Genomic DNA, 18,656 nt, shown 5'->3' with positions numbered 1-18,656 from the left:
GTATTAAAATAACCTTTTCCATTACTAATTGCTTGTTGTGGTTTGAACAATACACATTATATATCTCTTATTTTGAATCCGTATGTGCCAGATAATTGTCCATCTCAGGATTAGGTCACAGGAGTAAACTATTCTCTACAGAATGCAGATTTTCATCATCTCCAAACAAGGTCCTCCAGAATAAAAGCCTCTTTGCGTAAGCTTGGGTGTACAGAAGTGTGATTATGTAATGCTTTAAAAAAAAAGTCTCCATGACCCTTCACCCCCTGAAATAGCAAACCCCGGTGTTCATGAGATGTTTCCCAGTTCTTGACTGGTCGCAAGTGCTCTGTGCAAACACTGAAAGCTGAATACCCTCGGCTTCCCATGTTATTCAGAGGTCTATTTACTAAGCAGTGTTAGGAGACAGAGTGAAAAGTGATAAGGTACCAGCCAATCAGCTCCTGTCATCTCACAGGCTGTGTTTGAAAAATGACAGTTGGGAGCGGATTGAAAAGTGATAAGGTGCCAGCCAATCAGCTCCCAACTGTCATTTTTCAAACACAGCCTATGAGATGACAGTTGGGAGCTGATTGGCTGGCACCTTATCACTTTTCGCTCTGTCTCCTAACACTGCTTAGTAAATAGACCCCATTGTCACTAATGCTTCAAACTGGGATCTTTACAGCTCTTCCCAAAATTAGGTGCAGAATAAAAAGAATTTAAGCTACTTCTAAAATGTTTTTTTGTTCAGGTAAAGCGAGGCGACATCACGGTCACACCAGCTCTATCGCAACATGGAGAAAGCCGCAATATTAAAACGACCTAGTTCTGCGATTCTCCAGAAATAGGAGCTAACATGTTCTGGAACGTTGTCAATACGCAAAAGTCTCATTGGCTCCTCCAGATATTTGTACTAAAGAGGAGAAAAAAAAAAACTCCTCAACTAAGAGCCAAACAAAACATAATGGTTTTAATATCACAGGGCTTTTACAGACAGACTCTATACATAGCCAGCAATTTGCAGAATAATTAATCCTTTTTAGTGAAAGATTTTTCTCTGTTGATGAAATACACATGCTCGCGTATTATCCACTAGCAAAAAGACAACGCTACACGGCTGCATGCATGCATATATACATATCTATATATATATCTATATCTATAAATAAAAATAAAAACAATTAGCGCTGAAACAGTGTATACAACGCAAGTACAGTGAATTCAAAAAAATCCAAAAAAAAGGTCCAAAAAAGTTCACAAAAAAGTGTCCAACAATATCCAAACAAATATGTAAGTGCATAAGAAAATTTAAACAGAGGACAGCCGAGTTCCTTGTCTGGATACACACCACCTCCTCCAATCTGACATACCATAAATGACAAAGGGGCCTCCTAGTGCAAATGTCACCAGTGTGAGCGGAGTAATATATATAAGTGAACCCGTGCCATATGGATAAAGTAAATAGGCTGATCACAAAGTTCACATAGGTCCACACGAAGTCATGCACAGTATGGTTTTTCATACGTTTATCCAATAGCCAATTAATTATGCCAGGGCGACTAAGATTTCACGCCTGGCAACAGAGTTTTCCAAGCTCCCCCCCCCCCCCCCGCCGCCGGTAAGATCCATTTACCGGGCGCCCGCTGCAGCAGTCAGAGCTCACTCCTGAGCTCCAGCGTCCGACTCCCCCCGCAGGCACTATGGGAATGACGTCTCTCCCATAGTTCCGAAGAGCGGTGGACAGCAGCAGACGCAGGAACGGGCTTAAGGTAAGTATCCTGTTTTTTTTGTGTGCGCGCGGCACGATTACAGGGTGCTTACTACTGCGGGCACCAATACAAGGGGATTTACTACTGGGGGCTTACTACTAGTTTGAGGGGCTCTGAAAGGGCATGTATGGTGGTCTATACAAGCTTTCATATATTTTGGTAATGGGCGATCTGGATGCTAAACTTTTAAGATGGCTCCTAGATTTTACAAAAATTTGTCAAGCCCTGAATTATGCTAATAAGGAGTCTTATATATATCTGCTCTTGTGGAAAAGGTTATTCATTACCCCTGAGGAAGTCTAGGAGATGAGACATCGTTCCATCCAGACGAAACGCGTTGGGTATACTTGCTGATCAATATTCCTCAGATAAGCTGCTTTTTTCTCCCTATGTTATACAGGCATTTATGTACATTATTGTGTTCTCAATTTGAAAAACCATCTCGCACTTCATATGTTTTTATCTTGTATGTGTTTTGGGAGTTCTATTAAACGTATGAAAAACCATACTGTGCATGACTTCGTGTGGACCTATGTGAAACTTTGAGATAAGTCTATTTACTTTATCCATATGGTACGGGGTCACTTATAAATTTTACTCTGCTCACACTGGTGACGTTTGCACTTTATTGCACTAGGAGGCGCCTTGTCATTTATTATATATATACACAAATACTCAGCACTATTCCAAACACAAGGTGTAATAGTCGGTGCCCTCTTCAAATAAACAAATTATCTTGCATTGTCATATATATATATATATATATATATATACACACAATTTTTTTTTCTGCTTGCGTGCTGATTGCCTTTTACTGCGTTAAACTTACATGACATTTAATCCACTGCAAATAAAAGCATTTTTAAATAGAAATTTTAAAAATTGTATATACGCTTTTATTCACCCAACACATCTGTGTCCATATTGTTTTATATTGAATTAATTTTTTGTTGCGTATTGAGAGGAATTTCCCGAAACTTCACTTGGATTTTGGGAATATACGGGGCTATAAATGACTGACAGCTCACCAAATTGCTATATAAATGCTGTGCCTGCAAAGTCCTCACAGCCCGGGCTTGTTTTAAACGACTGTAAAAGGTGTTTCAGGAACCTTTAGCACAAGACGAGAACCCTATAAATCTCAACCTTTTCCATATTTCCAGCTGCTTCCCTCCGCGTTTTAATTTGACAAAGTGTTGGACTACGAAAACATCACCGAAATCCCAACATATTAAAGCCATTATCAAATCATTGAAACTGAGGCAATTTCCATAGTTTGGCAGACGCGCTTCATTTTCGGTAATTTTTTTATTTATTTATTTTTTTTACAATTTTTAAAGGGAGGGATGGATGGGCGAGAGTGAACACGATATGTGGGAATAGCAAATTGAAGCACGTTTACTAGCAGGCGGATTAAAGTGGCAGAACAGTTAGCTTTCCAGCCTTCAGCCATGTCTTCTCTAAAGCGTCCTTTCTGCAAATGGGAAGAAACTGAGATGTGCAACATTCTAGAGCAGTGGTGTCAAACTCGGGCCCTCCAGCTGCAGTGGGACTACACATCCCAGCATGCAGTGCCACAGTTTTGCTATTAGGGCAAGCTAAAACTGTGACAGGGCATGCTGGGATATGGAGTCCCATAAAAGCTGAAGGGCTCAAGTTTGACACCACTGTTCTAGAGGCTGCATATGGAACCTAGAGCTGTTATTCTGCCACATCAGTGAGCAAGCTTACGTGCAATAGGCCTCTGCTCATTTTAGGGTATCTGATGGGCGCTATGAAAATACTCTTTACTTGCTTTGGACAGATCCCATGCACATGTAATATCATAGGACATGCTTAAAACAGCAAATTGTGTACCAGGCATTAACAGTCAGCAGTGCGTCTATATGTAATGCATGAAATGTTTTAGCCTATGCAAAAGATAAAATGAAAACACTTGGTGAGGCCTAAAGTATATCTGTCATTGCTGCAGTTCCGAATCATGAATACCAGAGAGCTGTGGTGCCGGAAGTTCCCGCCATAACTGCCTGTACATTGGAGGCGCCCTGGGCCCCTGATCAGCGCAGCGACAGCAAGACACTATCTGGCGCTAGCTTGTAACTACAGAGCAGCGCCACACCACAGAAGTTTAGACGGAAAGCAGGAGTTGCACTGCCCTCTGGGAGGATCAAGGAGGCAAAGCGCCACATTGGAGCCCTGGGGAGCTCAGAAGAGGCAGCTGGGATACTGCTTATGCCTATACCGATTACCTACAGATAGGCGGCACTTCGCCCATCACCAGGCTGTCATGGGTTAAACCCAGTGAACTGAAACAAGGTCTGTGTTCATGGTCACAGAGGTTCTGCAGTAACTACACGTGGCGCCCAAAAGAAATGCAATATAGGGACAGCAAATATATGTACTTTATGTAGGATGGGTAGAGGATCTAAGAAAACAAATGGACATTTAATTCCCACATTTGCTTTTTTCCCCTCTCTTCAAATCTTGCAGAAGACAAGAAGTCTCGGACCGTATCGCTGCGCTGCCCGGGCTCTCTAGTACCACTAATTAGCGAGTGGCGCTGTCTGCAGGCTGATCAGTCTAAGTTCTTATAGCGATCGCGCCCAGCACTTTGGTTGGGTGTAGCTGTTTTAAGAGTCTAAACCCGATCGGTCTTTTGGGCGCGATCGACGCGAAGATTGGCATCAATTGAATAGCGCCGTACGATCTTCCGTCACTTTAGATCGAGCGCACTAAAAACAATTGAGGACAGAGTTTGGGAACCTCTGTCCTAAATGACAACTGTAAAACTAAACTCTCCTTATAGGACTGTACTAAATGATGGACTCTACCACGACAGTTGCCATGGTTTGTCTTCTCTTCCCAATAATCTTTTAGGTCTTCCACGGCTCTCCTGTCAATCTCAGGCATGTCATAAGCCTCTCAGCACAGACCAGGTCTGCGTGTGACACATGACTGGGAGCCTGTGTATAGGTGTTATAATCTGAAGAGTTAATGCAGTGGATGAAAGCGCATGGCATAGAACTATGAACCTTGCCATCACAATCCCCATCTCGGCTATATGGACAGGCCAGTCTATTTACCCACTTACAGAATAGGTCTGAGAAATCCCAATTATAAAACCAGAAGTGGAATTGTCTGTATGAAAAAGGGAGAATATGAATACATTTATCACGTGACAGAATATTTACCAACCAGTAATAAGATTACAGAGTATCTTTATCTAGCGTGAAACCCTCTCTCATAAGGAAGCCATTACCAGCATGCGCAGTGCCAAAAAGTTATATCAATAAAAATGAAAACACTGGGGGTCGATTCGATGGCAATTACCCGCAGCCGCGAGAAAGTGCAGCCAACCATAGGGACAGCGTACAAGTATCCATGAGTCTGGGGCGAGATCAGGCTGCAAATTGCGCTGCCTTTGGTGGTGTTTACACGCCATTACAACGACAACTCCCCCCCCCCCCCCCCCCCTTCGCGTCTTATTAAATTGACCCCTTGGAATGGAACGTCACATGTTACTAACAGGGACACAATAGTGCGGTCACTTCCACTGGGGTAAAAGGAACGCCCTGGTAACACTCTCTCGTGTCTGACAGAAGGACGGTCTGCGACACCGGTTCCTACTCACTCTCGCTCCTTCTCCGTGAGCTTGTCGTTGATGTTGTCTTTGATTGCAGACCTGGAGCCCTTGTGGAGGATGGGATACCGTAAGGGCACTTGCAGGAAGAAGGAGATCATGGAGACGAGGTGAGCGGTGTATCCCAGCGCTGCCGCCACACTGCCGTCATCTTTAGCTGTAAGCAAACCAAGCACGCATCAAGCAAAATGCTGCCACGCTTACTAACACACGTACTACAGGACGATACGTGGTAATGTACATAACGTGTCTGCGGATCTCAGGTTATCCCCTCGCTATTCTGTACGCAGGGCAGAGGCCAACGTCCCAGGATGGGGATCTCCAGATCATCACTATACACCCTCATTCCCCCTAATGCCCAACTTCACCCAAATGTATTTATGTATTGTAACTTATCCCACTAAAGTCCAATTAATGCTGCGCAGTACCTCCCATTTATCAATTAATGCGGCATAGTACCTCCCATTTATGGATAATTAATGTGGCACAGTACCTCCCATTTATTAATGCGGCACAGTACCTCCCATTTATGAATAATTAATGCGGCACAGTACCTCCCATTTATGAATTAATGTGGCACAGTACCTCCCATTTATGAATTATTAATGCGGCACAGTACCTCACATTTAGGAATTAATGTGGCACAGTGCCTCATATTAATTAAAGCGGCACAGTGCCTCATATTTATGAATTAACGCAGCATAATACCTCACATTTATGAATAATTAATGCGACAGTACCTCATATTTATGATTAATGCGACAGTACCTCACACTTATAAATTATTAATGCAGCATAGTACCTCACATTTATGAATAATTAATGTGGCACAGTACCTCACATTTATGATTAATGCAGCATAGTACCTCACATTTATGAATTAATGCGGCACAGTACCTCACATTTATGATTAATGCGGCACAGTACCTCCCATTTATGATTAATGCAGCATAGTACCTCACATTTATAATTAATGTGGCACAGTACCTCACATTTATGATTAATGCAGCATAGTACCTCACATTTATGAATAATTAAAGCGGCACAGTACCTCACATTTATGAATTAATGTGGCACAGTACCTCACATTTATGATTAATGCAGCATAGTACCTCCCATTTATGAATTATTAATGCGGCACAGTACCTCACATTTAGGAATTAATGTGGCACAGTGCCTCATATTAATTAAAGCGGCACAGTGCCTCATATTTATGAATTAACGCAGCATAATACCTCACATTTATGAATAATTAATGCGACAGTACCTCATATTTATGATTAATGCGACAGTACCTCACACTTAGAAATTATTAATGCAGCATAGTACCTCACATTTATGAATAATTAATGTGGCACAGTACCTCACATTTATGATTAATGCAGCATAGTACCTCACATTTATGAATTAATGCGGCACAGTACCTCACATTTATGATTAATGCGGCACAGTACCTCACATTTATGATTAATGCAGCATAGTACCTCACATTTATAATTAATGTGGCATAGTACCTCACATTTATAATTAATGTGGCATAGTACCTCACATTTATGAATTAATGTGGCACAGTACCTCACATTTATGATTAATGCAGCATAGTACCTCACATTTATGAATAATTAAAGCGGCACAGTACCTCACATTTATGAATAATTAACGCGGCACAGTGTACCCCAATCTCCTTTGGATCACCCCTGCAGATGTCAGTATAAGTGCCCGCTAAGGCTGGGATTTGGCAGGGCCAGGGCTACAATCTTTATTCATTGGACCTTCAACCGTAGGGACATTGGTGGTATAACATGGCGTGCACTGGATGCCTGACTCCGCGACGGACTGTTTGACCGATTCAAACCATGTAATTCATTTATAAAAGGCACAGAGAATTGGCGCAGAATGCATGGCGGAGGCTTCAGAACCTGACTAAAATAACACAAATAAAGTGCTGATAGCTTTTTAAAGTCCTAACAAAAACACATAAAACGTGCTAGATTACACTACACGGCTCATGGCCGCTGTAAGATGTATTACATGTTACTGGCTCACTACACGTTAGTATAAGGGATCACGCGGAAGAAAGCAGCTGTTATAGTAATGCACCGAGAACGCCATAACACGATGATGCCTAATGTCACTGGAAAAAATGACATTTCTTGAATACGCCATCTTGAATGGGCATCTGGTGACCATTCACTAAAAGCATAATAAATCTCTCTCTCTCTTTACATATGACAGCAATTCACACCCGACATCTTTATGCAAAACTAGGGGACGCGCGTGTCACACAGGACGACTCAAAGATCTAAAAGTACCTTGAAAATCCTCCGAATTTGGTAGTTTCACGCCACATATAAAATAATCCTTTTGGTCGTGCTGTGAAGAAAGTAATGAGTTACAACAACATAAGGATCCGCACAAATGCCTGTAATTTAAGTTACAGTAAAGCCAAGCAAACACGTGACTACTCCGCAATAGGAGCATTAACCCTAGAGTGTATATACCATGTCTATACTCTTTACAATGTTTCTGAAAGACACTCTATGGTCCTTCACAGACTGGGCAGAAAACCATATCCTGCACTGATGAGCCTCTGTAAGAGGGAAACAGACTAGACGGGAACTATCTCAGCAGGTATAGTCTGCACATAGCTTTAGCGAGCAGCAGTATAGTCTATATACAGCTTTAGCGAGCAGCAGTATAGTCTGCACATAGCTTTAGCAAGCAGCAGTATAGTCTATATACAGCTTTAGCGAGCAGCAGGTATAGTCTATATACAGCTTTAGCGAGCAGCAGTATAGTCTATATACAGCTTTAGCGAGCAGCAGTATAGTCTATATACAGCTTTAGCGAGCAGCAGTATAGTCTATATACAGCTTTAGCGAGCAGCAGGTATAGTCTATATACAGCTTTAGCGAGCAGCAGTATAGTCTATATACAGCTTTAGCGAGCAGCAGTATAGTCTGCACATAGCTTTAGCGAGCAGCAGGTATAGTCTATATACAGCTTTAGCGAGCAGCAGTATAGTCTGCACATAGGTTTAGCGAGCAGTAGTATAGTCTATATACAGCTTTAGCGAGCAGCAGGTAAAGTCTCTATATACAGCTTTAGCCAGCAGCAAATATAGTCTATATACAGCTTTAGCAAGCTGCAGGTATAGTCTATATACAGCTTTAGCAAGCAGCAGATATAGTCTGCACATAGCTTTAGCGAGCAGCAGTATAGTCTATATACAGCTTTAGCGAGCAGCAGTATAGTCTGCACATAGCTTTAGCAAGCAGCAGTATAGTCTATATACAGCTTTAGGGAGCAGCAGTATAGTCTATATACAGCTTTAGCGAGCAGCAGTATAGTCTATATACAGCTTTAGCGAGCAGCAGGTATAGTCTATATACAGCTTTAGCGAGCAGCAGTATAGTCTGCACATAGCTTTAGCGAGCAGCAGGTATAGTCTATATACAGCTTTAGCGAGCAGCAGGTAAAGTCTCTATATACAGCTTTAGCAAGCAGCAAATATAGTCTATATACAGCTTTAGCAAGCTGCAGGTATAGTCTATATACAGCTTTAGCAAGCAGCAGATATAGTCTGCACATAGCTTTAGCGAGCAGCAGGTATAGTCTATATACAGCTTTAGCGAGCAGCAGGTATAGTGTATATACAGCTTTAGCGAGCAGCAGTATAGTCTGCACATAGGTTTAGCGAGCAGCAGGTATAGTCTATATACAGCTTTAGCGAGCAGCAGGTATAGTCTATATACAGCTTTAGCGAGCAGCAGGTATAGTCTATATACAGCTTTAGCGAGCAGCAGGTATAGTCTATATACAGCTTTAGCGAGCAGCAGTATAGTCTATATACAGCTTTAGCGAGCAGCAGTATAGTCTATATACAGCTTTAGCGAGCAGCAGGTAAAGTCTCTATATACAGCTTTAGCAAGCAGCAAATATAGTCTATATACAGCTTTAGCAAGCAGCAGGTATAGTCTATATACAGCTTTAGCAAGCAGCAGATATAGTCTCTATAAACAGCTTTAGCAAACAGTGGGTACAGTCTATACAGCTTTAGCAAGTAGCAGGTAGTGTCTCTATACAGCTTTAGCAAGCAGCAGGTATAGTCTCTATATACAGCTTTAGCGAGCAGCAGGTGCAGTCTCTATACAGCTTTAGCGAGCAGCAGGTATAGTCTCTATATACAGGTTTAGCGAGCAGCAGTATAGTCTACACATAGCTTTAGTGAGCAGCAGGTATAGTCTACACATAGCTTTAGCGAGCAGCAGGTATAGTCTATATACAGCTTTAGCGAGCAGCAGGTTTAGTCTATATACAGCTTTAGCGAGCAGCAGTATAGTCTATATACAGCTTTAGCGAGCAGCAGTATAGTCTATATACAGCTTTAGCGAGCAGCAGTATAGTCTATATACAGCTTTAGCGAGCAGCAGTATAGTCTATATACAGCTTTAGCGAGCAGTAGTATAGTCTATATACAGCTTTAGCAAGCAGTGGGTACAGTCTACACAGCTTTAGCGAGTAGCAGGTGCAGTCTCTATACAGCTTTAGCAAGCATCAGGTGCAGTCTCTATACAGCTTTAGCAAGCATCAGGTATAGTCTCTATATACAGCTTTAGCGAGCAGCAGGTATAGTCTATATACAGCCTTAGTGAGCAGCAGGTATAGTCTATATATACAGCTTTAGTGAGCAGCAGGTATAGTCTATATATACAGCTTTAGCTAGCAGCGGGTACAGTCTATATACAGCTTTAGCAAGTAGCAGGTATAGTGTCTCTCTCTCTCTATATATATATATATATATATATATATATATATATATATATATATATAGCTTTAGCGAGCAGCAGGTATAGTCTATATATATATATATATATATAGCTTTAGCGAGCAGCAGGTATAGTCTATATATATATATATATATATATATATACAGCTTTAGCGAGCAGCAGGTATAGTCTATATATATATATATATATATATATACAGCTTTAGCGAGCAGCAGGTATAGTCTATATACAGCTTTAGCGAGCAGCAGGTATAGTCTATATACAGCTTTAGCGAGCAGCAGGTATAGTCTATATACAGCTTTAGCGAGCAGCAGGTATAGTCTATATAGTGTTTTTAAGCAACCAATTTGCATTGTTTTTAGTTTTGTTTGTTTTTAAAAATCCTCCTCCCCGGCTCACTCTGTCAAACTCATTATTAAACAGTCTCAGCAGTTGATTGGCTTAAATCGTCTAGATCACTACTCACCGCATCCACTGGGTAAATGTAAGAAAGCTCAGACAGTAACTGGCGGCAGCGAATGGTCAGCTGAGCGTTGGTCTTTAGGAAGAGTTCCCTGACAAAGCACAGAAAGCAGCAGCTTACTCTACCAATTCCCGGGCCAGGTGATAACGGCAGGGACTAGGGACATGGGCATGCACTTACCTCTTCGCTGTACACTCTTTCCTCAGCTCATTCAGAGATTCGCTCTTTTTCTGCAACTTCTCGCGCTGCACGTTAAACTTATTACCTTAAATGGATGGGGGGAGGGGAAACAAAAAGAAAAAAAAAAGTTCTTAAATTACCGGTACAGAAAGTGAGTTTTTACAACGGTGGTTTTATAAGAAATTTTTGCATTCAGCAACTTGGGAGACAATATGTGTAGCTGGGTTTCATTTTTGCCTGTGTCCGTTGCTGCCGGACCAGCTGTCTACGGAAGGCAGGGCTTTATGGTCAGCGGTAATGGTCTTTTGATGGAAGAGCCAAAAAAAAAAGCGGGAGGGGGGCGTAGAACAAAGTGTCAGATGTGTGTTCTCTTGAAAGCAAAGTTCACTTAAGTAAAAAAGATGTTTCAACAGATGGCATTTCATTCAAATATTCAGAGAGAAAAAAAACGCATTGAATTATCACGCTATGGGGAAATTTACAGGCCACGGTTTAATGAAAACAACCCAAACACACACACCAGAGTCAGCGGTAATGACTTCCAGCTCGCACAGTATTGTGTTCCGTCAGGAAAAACTGTCAATACAGTTGCACGGTTAGTATTAACCAAAAAATTGCTTAGACTTAGGCCTGGTACACACTACAGCGACGGGCAATCGGGACAGATTCCCAGTCTCGTACCGTCCGCGATTGCCCGTACACACTGTGCAATATAATGAACTATGGAACGATACTCGTTCTTCATTAAACTGCACCACCTCGTACGCGATATCTTCTGATTGGCCGTGCAGCACGCCCAACCAAAAGATATTGTGTACGACCCATGGGAGCACTGCACCGTATGTCGTTCCAATATGCCTGGAAACGACAAATCGTGCAGATATCGTTGTAGTGTGCACCCAGCCTAAGGGCCTTTGCCGCTTTCCCCGAGGCGCTCAGTTTGGTTTTATTTTCATTACAAATTTCCGTTTACAGGACAATCCTAAAACTCTGGATTTGGTGCGTCCAGCAGAAATAACAGTATGCCTGGTCACCCGATTTTAGACATTTTGTAATTCACTTGTAATGGTTTTAGTATACTTTTAATTAAATATGTAAAAAATAAATCGGCGATGGACTGCCCTGTCTCTCCCCCACTAATGGCTCCCGCTGCATGGAAAAGCAGAGCAGGACAGCCTATAGAGGAAAATGCACCCGGCGACTGGGAAAGCAGGGGTCCACAGCTGGGGGTGGAAGTTGGGGACCCGTGAAGAACAGGTTAATAAAAATAAATTAATAAGATTCTACAGTCATTTGTAATGATACAAGATATCACAGACACAATGGGCTGATATGCAAACTTAAGTTGTAACAAATAAAAGTGCTGCATGTATGTACTTTGGAACTAAAGTAAGCATTATAGGGGAGGGGGTACAGCAAATCTGACCGCCTGACATTAATCAGTTGTGTAGCAGAACCTATAGCGGCCCTGTACAATGCACTGTCACTCCTGTAACACTGGCCTTACACTCATCCTATTGTTCCATCAATGTGTCAGAACCCCAGGCGGCTGGGAACGTGGACACTGAAAAACACTGCAGGCTACTTAGACATGAAACTTACTAACACAGGAGAACAAGTACAGAATGTCATGAATAAGATCATAACTGAAAAGGATAAACAGTGGGACAGAGCCACATAAACCAAGGTAAGAGGCTAAAACAGCTCTATTTATACCAGCTGGCTTGGCAGTGGCTGATGAAACTGAAGCTGCATACACACACACACAACGATTTTGTTACCAACGATTTTTTTGTCAGATTATCTGTCAGATTTTTTTAAAGTGTAATGAACGATTTTTTTGAACTACAAATGATTTTTGCATATTCCCTTAATGAAAATCGTTGAGTTGGTCAGTCTGACTGAACTACAAACGTGAACGCGCTTGAACGATAATCGTTCGTTTTAACTTGGAAAGTGAACTATTTCTTCAACGATTGAACGACAAACGATATCGTTAACGATAATCGTTCAAAAAATCATTTGTGTATGCACCTTGAGACCATTAAACACCTATTAAGCTGCATACACACACACATATGATTTTGTTACCAACGATTTTATGAACGATTTTCTGTCAGATTATCTGTCAGATTTTTTAAAGTGTAATGAACGATTTTTTTGAAGTACAAACGATTTTTGCATATTCCCTTAATAAAAATCGTTCAGTTGACAAGTCTGACTGAACTACAAACTACAAACGTGAACGCGCATGAACGATAATCATTCATCGTTTGACTCAGAAAGTGAACGATTTTTTTAAACGATTATCGTTAAAATATATTGTTTAACGATAATCGTTCAAAAAATCGGTGTGTGTGTATGCAGCTTTACTGATAATCTGAACCCAGCGAATAAATCGTATTCATAAAGATATTGTTGAAAAAAAAATGGATCATTTTCCCAGTTCCTCTCAGTTGTATACTTTTCATTCTTATGGTGCGCATACACGGTCAGATAAACTTGCCGATTTAAACTAAAGCGAATCGTCAAATTGTTCAAATCTTCAAGTTTACGGCCCCCTCAAACGACCAAATGATGGTCGATGCGCGGGTATGAATGGCGGATAACGATATCGACCATGTTAGCCTGTTTACTATAGGGACCCGCGATCGTTATAGTAGTTGGGGGGTTGCTGCATGTGCTGGATGTTCGATCCAGCACATGCAGGACGGTCAGATAACGATCGTTATCGGACCGTCGAGAAGTCTAACCGTGTGTACCCCCCATTACTGTTTAAAACAGTCAGGAGATGCAGAGAAAGCCTGTACAGACCACCTCAGTCTCATGCCATATATCACACAATACGCAAAACGTTATTATGTACGGTTCAGCCCTGGACCAGCCTTATGAGCCTTCCATGACGGGGACACTCAAAAAAGGTGTCAGGTGACTAGAGGGAGGGGCCTTTATTGAGTACAAATGAATAGACAGACTGACTAATGGCTGGGCACACAATATGGCTGCCCTACTGCGTTGGGCCGATGTGGATTAAGCTTCCCAGTGACAACAGCAGAGATGGCTATGTACTTACGTTTCACGCTTAGCGCGTTGTGTTCCTTATGCAAGAGCTCCATCTCCCGATGCAAAGCTTTCTTCTGTCTCTCCAGCTCGTCTTGGAGCACCAGTATTTTCAGCCGTAAACACTCGCCCTCTTTCTTCTGAGGAGAACCAATGATACGCAGGTATATATCACTAGGGATTTTACCACATCATCAAGTTCTTAGGAGTGGTAAAACGGACTGCAAGCGAATGAGGTCGCTCCTAATAAAATGTATACTGCACCCCACCAGCCATTCCCTGGCGTCCTTTACAGGATAACCCACCTACATACCGCTTGCGGTCATAATTAAACACATTAAGTTAGTGGTTTGAACAGATTTATATTTCGGTACTAGGACCCCAATCGCTTGGGTTGCTATTCACAAGCTTCTATAGAATCCAGACCCCCCCCCTGAACAGACCTCTAGCAGTTGAACGCCATTTAATCATGGGGTGAGGTGACCCAGGTGATGTTCTATACAGAATACTGGGCACAAACTCAAAAGGCCGTTACAATATTTAACCCAATGTCGACGCCAAATGGGCGCCATTCAAAATAGCCGCAGGGTTTTTCCTAGACTGGATTGATGCTAAAGCTTTTGCGCAGAGCGGAAATTAAATTCTTACCAGCTCGTTGCTGGACGACGACAAGCGCAGTTTCTCCTCTATCTCCTTTCCGATTTTCTGGACAGTGACTTGGGTTTGCTTGATAGCGCACTGCGCCCGGTGAAGCCTGTAAGAGAGGATCCGTGTAACTCGTCACCGCCAGGCGAGCTGATTTTTTTTTTCATTCATCACAGGGAAAAAAACTTACACGGACAGCACCATAACCTAAGTAAAATATTTTCTAAAACACAGAATATAGAATTTAGATTTTCCTGAAATACAATTTAAAAATCAAGTAACAGTGTACTGAGAAATGTTCTCTACTATCTAAAAAGCCATCAATAGGCAGATCGTAAAAAAGAGTCACCTAAACGATAATGAAAGACGGCGTTTACTTTCTCGGAAGCAAGTTTGTACTTATTGTCTACATGACATTTAGTAACAGACAAGACTTCGGCATTTCAGCTGTGGGAATAGAAAGCCTGAAACAAGTGTATCCATAGCTCAGTTACTATAAGGGGTAGAGAGAACAAATAAGAACACACAATAAGTGCACCCCCCCCCTCTGCATTTCTTGTAAGGTGACATGAATCTAATCTGTCCCTGTGATTATAGGGGAGCGGTACCTGGGTAAGTGTAGTTCAGTCTGAGATGAAAAGATGAACTGCGATGGTGAAGAAACAACATTGTAAAGAGATTCTATTGCAATACTTTCTTCATATCATACCATATATATATATATATATATATATATATACATATATACACACACTTATATATATACCCGGCTCCGTCGTGCGCATTCGCGAGTCCCGGATAGCGACGGGCAAACCGTCGCTCCAGGTCTCATACCAAAGGGGGCGTGCTGTCGATGTTGAGTGACAGCACGCCCCCTTTGGTGGGCGGGCCGGGGGAGTGACTGCCCGAAAGGAGGCGTTCCCATGTGAACGCCTCCGTTTGGGGGCGGCCCCACTGACATCACGAGTGATGTCAGTGGGAGAGATTTCGGCTCTGTTAGAGCAGAAATCTCTCTGGGGCTTGCAGCCACGAGACCATACCACAAGGGTCTCGTCGCAAGCCCGATGGTCTTGACCATCGCGCCCATCTTCCTGGCCGCTCTAAAATCCGGCTCTGAATCAGGGCCTCGGTTCACTCCTAATGTCCGCAGCAACAAAGATATGCGAACAGTGGTTCACGGAGAATGACATACAGGTGCTGGGAGGGCCAGGAAACATCCCAGACCTGAACCCCATAGAACTTTTGTGGTTCCGTTTGAAAAAAAACAAAACAAAACTGGTACATCTGAGGAGTCCATCCAATAAAAGACAGTTAATTGAGGCTATAATTGTCTCATGGCACCACATAATAAAGAAGGAAGAGCTCCAAACATTGGTTGGCTCAATGCCACTTCGCTGTGCTGCCGTCTTGAAAAATAAAGGATACCCAGCCAAATACTGATAGGACAGGAACATCACAAGTACACAGGGATTTTCACCCTTAGTGTTGTTTTCACTGCATAACTTCCCTTGTACTGCAAATATTTGACCTCTGTTTATTGTGTTGAATTCAGCATTACATTTCCTATCATTTGATATCATTAAACTGCGTGAAGTGTAACAGTTTTATAAGCATTCGAAGTTGAAAAACATTAAAATTTCAAAAAGTGTCGTCAATTTTGCCCACCAGTGTATATGACAATCATACATTCACAAAACCCGAAATAAGCATCGTTCTAATTACACTGAAGAGTGGAGAAGTTTCCCATATACCAGAGTCTAGACAGCATTTAAAATACTAGCGAGAAGCTGATTGGTCGCCACTTTGTACGGTGGAGAAGTTAATTGTAACAGAAGAGCGATGTCACACAACAAGAAAGAGGGTGCACATATAGGGGTGCTCTCTTACAGGAAGCCTTTTCCATTGGATCAGTGCATAGACATTGGCTACAGACTGGTCCAATATCTCCCCCTCCCTGTCCCCCCAAAGTCTCTCTTTTAGACCTTTAAAAATCGATAAAAGACGATCTCCATCTCCTGAAGCCGTTTTATAGGAGAAACCGCTGAGCACAGGGAGGGATAGACAGGCATCAATGTAAACAGGGCAGTTATATCAGCTTTAATGTCCAGTAATAACTTTTTATTTCATTTTATCTGGATTTGCTGAAGGTCTAACTCGCTTCTGCTGCAGACGGTGTAAAAGGTAAGAGCAGTAAGAGCGGAAGTTACAATACGATTATACAGTGATACTGAGATTGTACTCTGACACGTCTTTCATAGGAACCAAGCTGAAACATATGCTTACAGCAGCTCCACTCAACCAGATCAGATTGCAGGGAACCATCAAGAAGCAACTTGCTGTACAGAGGGGGGGATCTCCTGCGAAGGGCCGGGGGGCTTAGAGAAACCATCTCAGGGTATTAATAATGATTGCATCAGTGACAGGCAGTCAGTCAGGAAGGAACGTAGAGCCAGTGTCTAAGAAACAAGCCTCCGGCAATGCATGCTTAACTGACGGAGGAAACCGCTCCTCTCGTGTACAAGCAACACGTGTGACTTCCTGCGCTGACACAAACGTGAGACGGGGCCGTGTTATTACAGGGATTCAGATGGAATTCCATACTTAGCACTTTACAAAAATAATTAATGTGTAGCTGGCTGAGACACAAAGCCCATCTTTACTCTACTCCACCAGGGGACAGTGCAGAATTTCCTCTCGGCGTGGGGGGCCGTATGAGGGGAGCACCATTGCAAGTTAGGCAGAGGGGGAGGGGCTCAGATTAGTAAATGATACTTTTGCAGACACGCATTGGCTAAACAAGCTATGTACAGACTGTACACTGATAAGCGGCACTGATTTGCCGAGGGGGTTTAGGTTTAGGCTTAGACGGCAGGAGGGGAGGGGGTCAGGCTTAGACGGCAGGAGGGGAGGGGGTCAGGCTTAGACGGCAGGAGGGGAGGGGGTCAGGCTTAGACGGCAGGAGGGGAGGGGGTCAGGCTTAGACGGCAGGAGGGGAGGGGGTCAGGCTTAGACGGCAGGAGGGGAGGGGGTCAGGCTTAGACGGCAGGAGGGGAGGGGGTCAGGCTTAGACGGCAGGAGGGGAGGGGGTCAGGCTTAGACGGCAGGAGGGGAGGGGGTCAGGCTTAGACGGCAGGAGGGGAGGGGGTCAGGCTTAGACGGCAGGAGGGGAGGGTTAGGTTTAGACGGCAGGAGGGTTAGGGTTTGGCTGCAGGAAAGGTGGGTTGGATGGGCGTTAGGATAGTTACCAAATTCTGTTAGGATTCTGTCAGGATGCAGCTGTCTGTATTCTGACCGTCTTCATCCTGACCGCGGGAAAAATGCAAATACTGTATTTCCTATAGTTCAGTTGTCCACTAGGGGCAGCAAATGCAACAAAACCTTACTCCTGCATATCCTACCAGCATATTACAGCATTCTCAATACTGCGTCACCATATACAACTGGACGTCCACACACAATAAATAAAAATCTAACACATTCTTAGGGATACGCATTAGTTATAACAATTAACATTCCCGCACTATGATTATCGCGCGCCGGATAACGCACAGAACACAAGTCATATAAAGACATTTCATTTTAAAAGCAGGACTTTGGCACATGACGCTTTAGTCAGGCACATGGAGAATTAATAAGCCAGCAATTTGTATCAGGTCTATTAGTACTTTCCAGACAGCATAACGTGCTCAGAGCACTACAGAGGGAAACACATTACATAAATAACTAATATCTATATAATAATTTGCTGTCACGTCTGTTATGCGCAGCGAGAGTCCAGAGTGTCTGCCGCTGCTGGTGAGAACCCGCCACGGGCAATGTGCGGGACGGGGACAGACCCACGGTAAGACGGGTACAAAACCACTAGCTAAAAAAATAATCTCAACACACAAGGAAGAGGGTGTAAAAACATATACATATAGGGGCGCGCTCTTACAGGAAACCTTGTCACATTGGATCAGTACGTAGACCAAGTCTACAGGCCCTTTAAATTAGGGGTGAGCGGGTTCGGTTTTACTCGGATTTACTCGGATCTTTAAACGGCATTTTATTGGCTATCGCCTATCATGTGTTTTGGGTAGCCAATATAATAAATCCGAATTTGCGGTAAAGTGGCGATAAGAACCGAG

General features: G+C 42.9%; 1 protein-coding gene across 1 annotated transcript in view; it reads right to left on the bottom strand.

Annotated features, from left to right (window-relative positions):
* The window catches only part of UVRAG (UV radiation resistance associated), a gene marked incomplete at its 5' end in the record, with an annotated part of 68,956 nt that overhangs the window by 26,151 nt on the left and 24,149 nt on the right, over positions 1–18,656 (bottom strand). Inside the window, 6 exons of the mRNA XM_088461092.1 lie at positions 5,383–5,548; positions 7,704–7,764; positions 10,648–10,735; positions 10,825–10,909; positions 13,898–14,024; positions 14,533–14,638. Of these exons, the coding sequence (XP_088317218.1) occupies positions 5,383–5,548; positions 7,704–7,764; positions 10,648–10,735; positions 10,825–10,909; positions 13,898–14,024; positions 14,533–14,638 (633 nt within the window). The remainder of the gene's footprint in view (positions 1–5,382; positions 5,549–7,703; positions 7,765–10,647; positions 10,736–10,824; positions 10,910–13,897; positions 14,025–14,532; positions 14,639–18,656) is intronic.

Source organism: Taudactylus pleione, unplaced genomic scaffold, assembly GCF_031769625.1.
Source record: "Taudactylus pleione unplaced genomic scaffold, aTauple2 ptg001016l, whole genome shotgun sequence".
Classification (NCBI taxonomy): domain Eukaryota; kingdom Metazoa; phylum Chordata; class Amphibia; order Anura; family Myobatrachidae; genus Taudactylus; species Taudactylus pleione.
The sequence above is the reverse complement of the archived record's forward strand: the minus strand, read 5'-3'. Positions and strand labels throughout refer to the sequence as shown.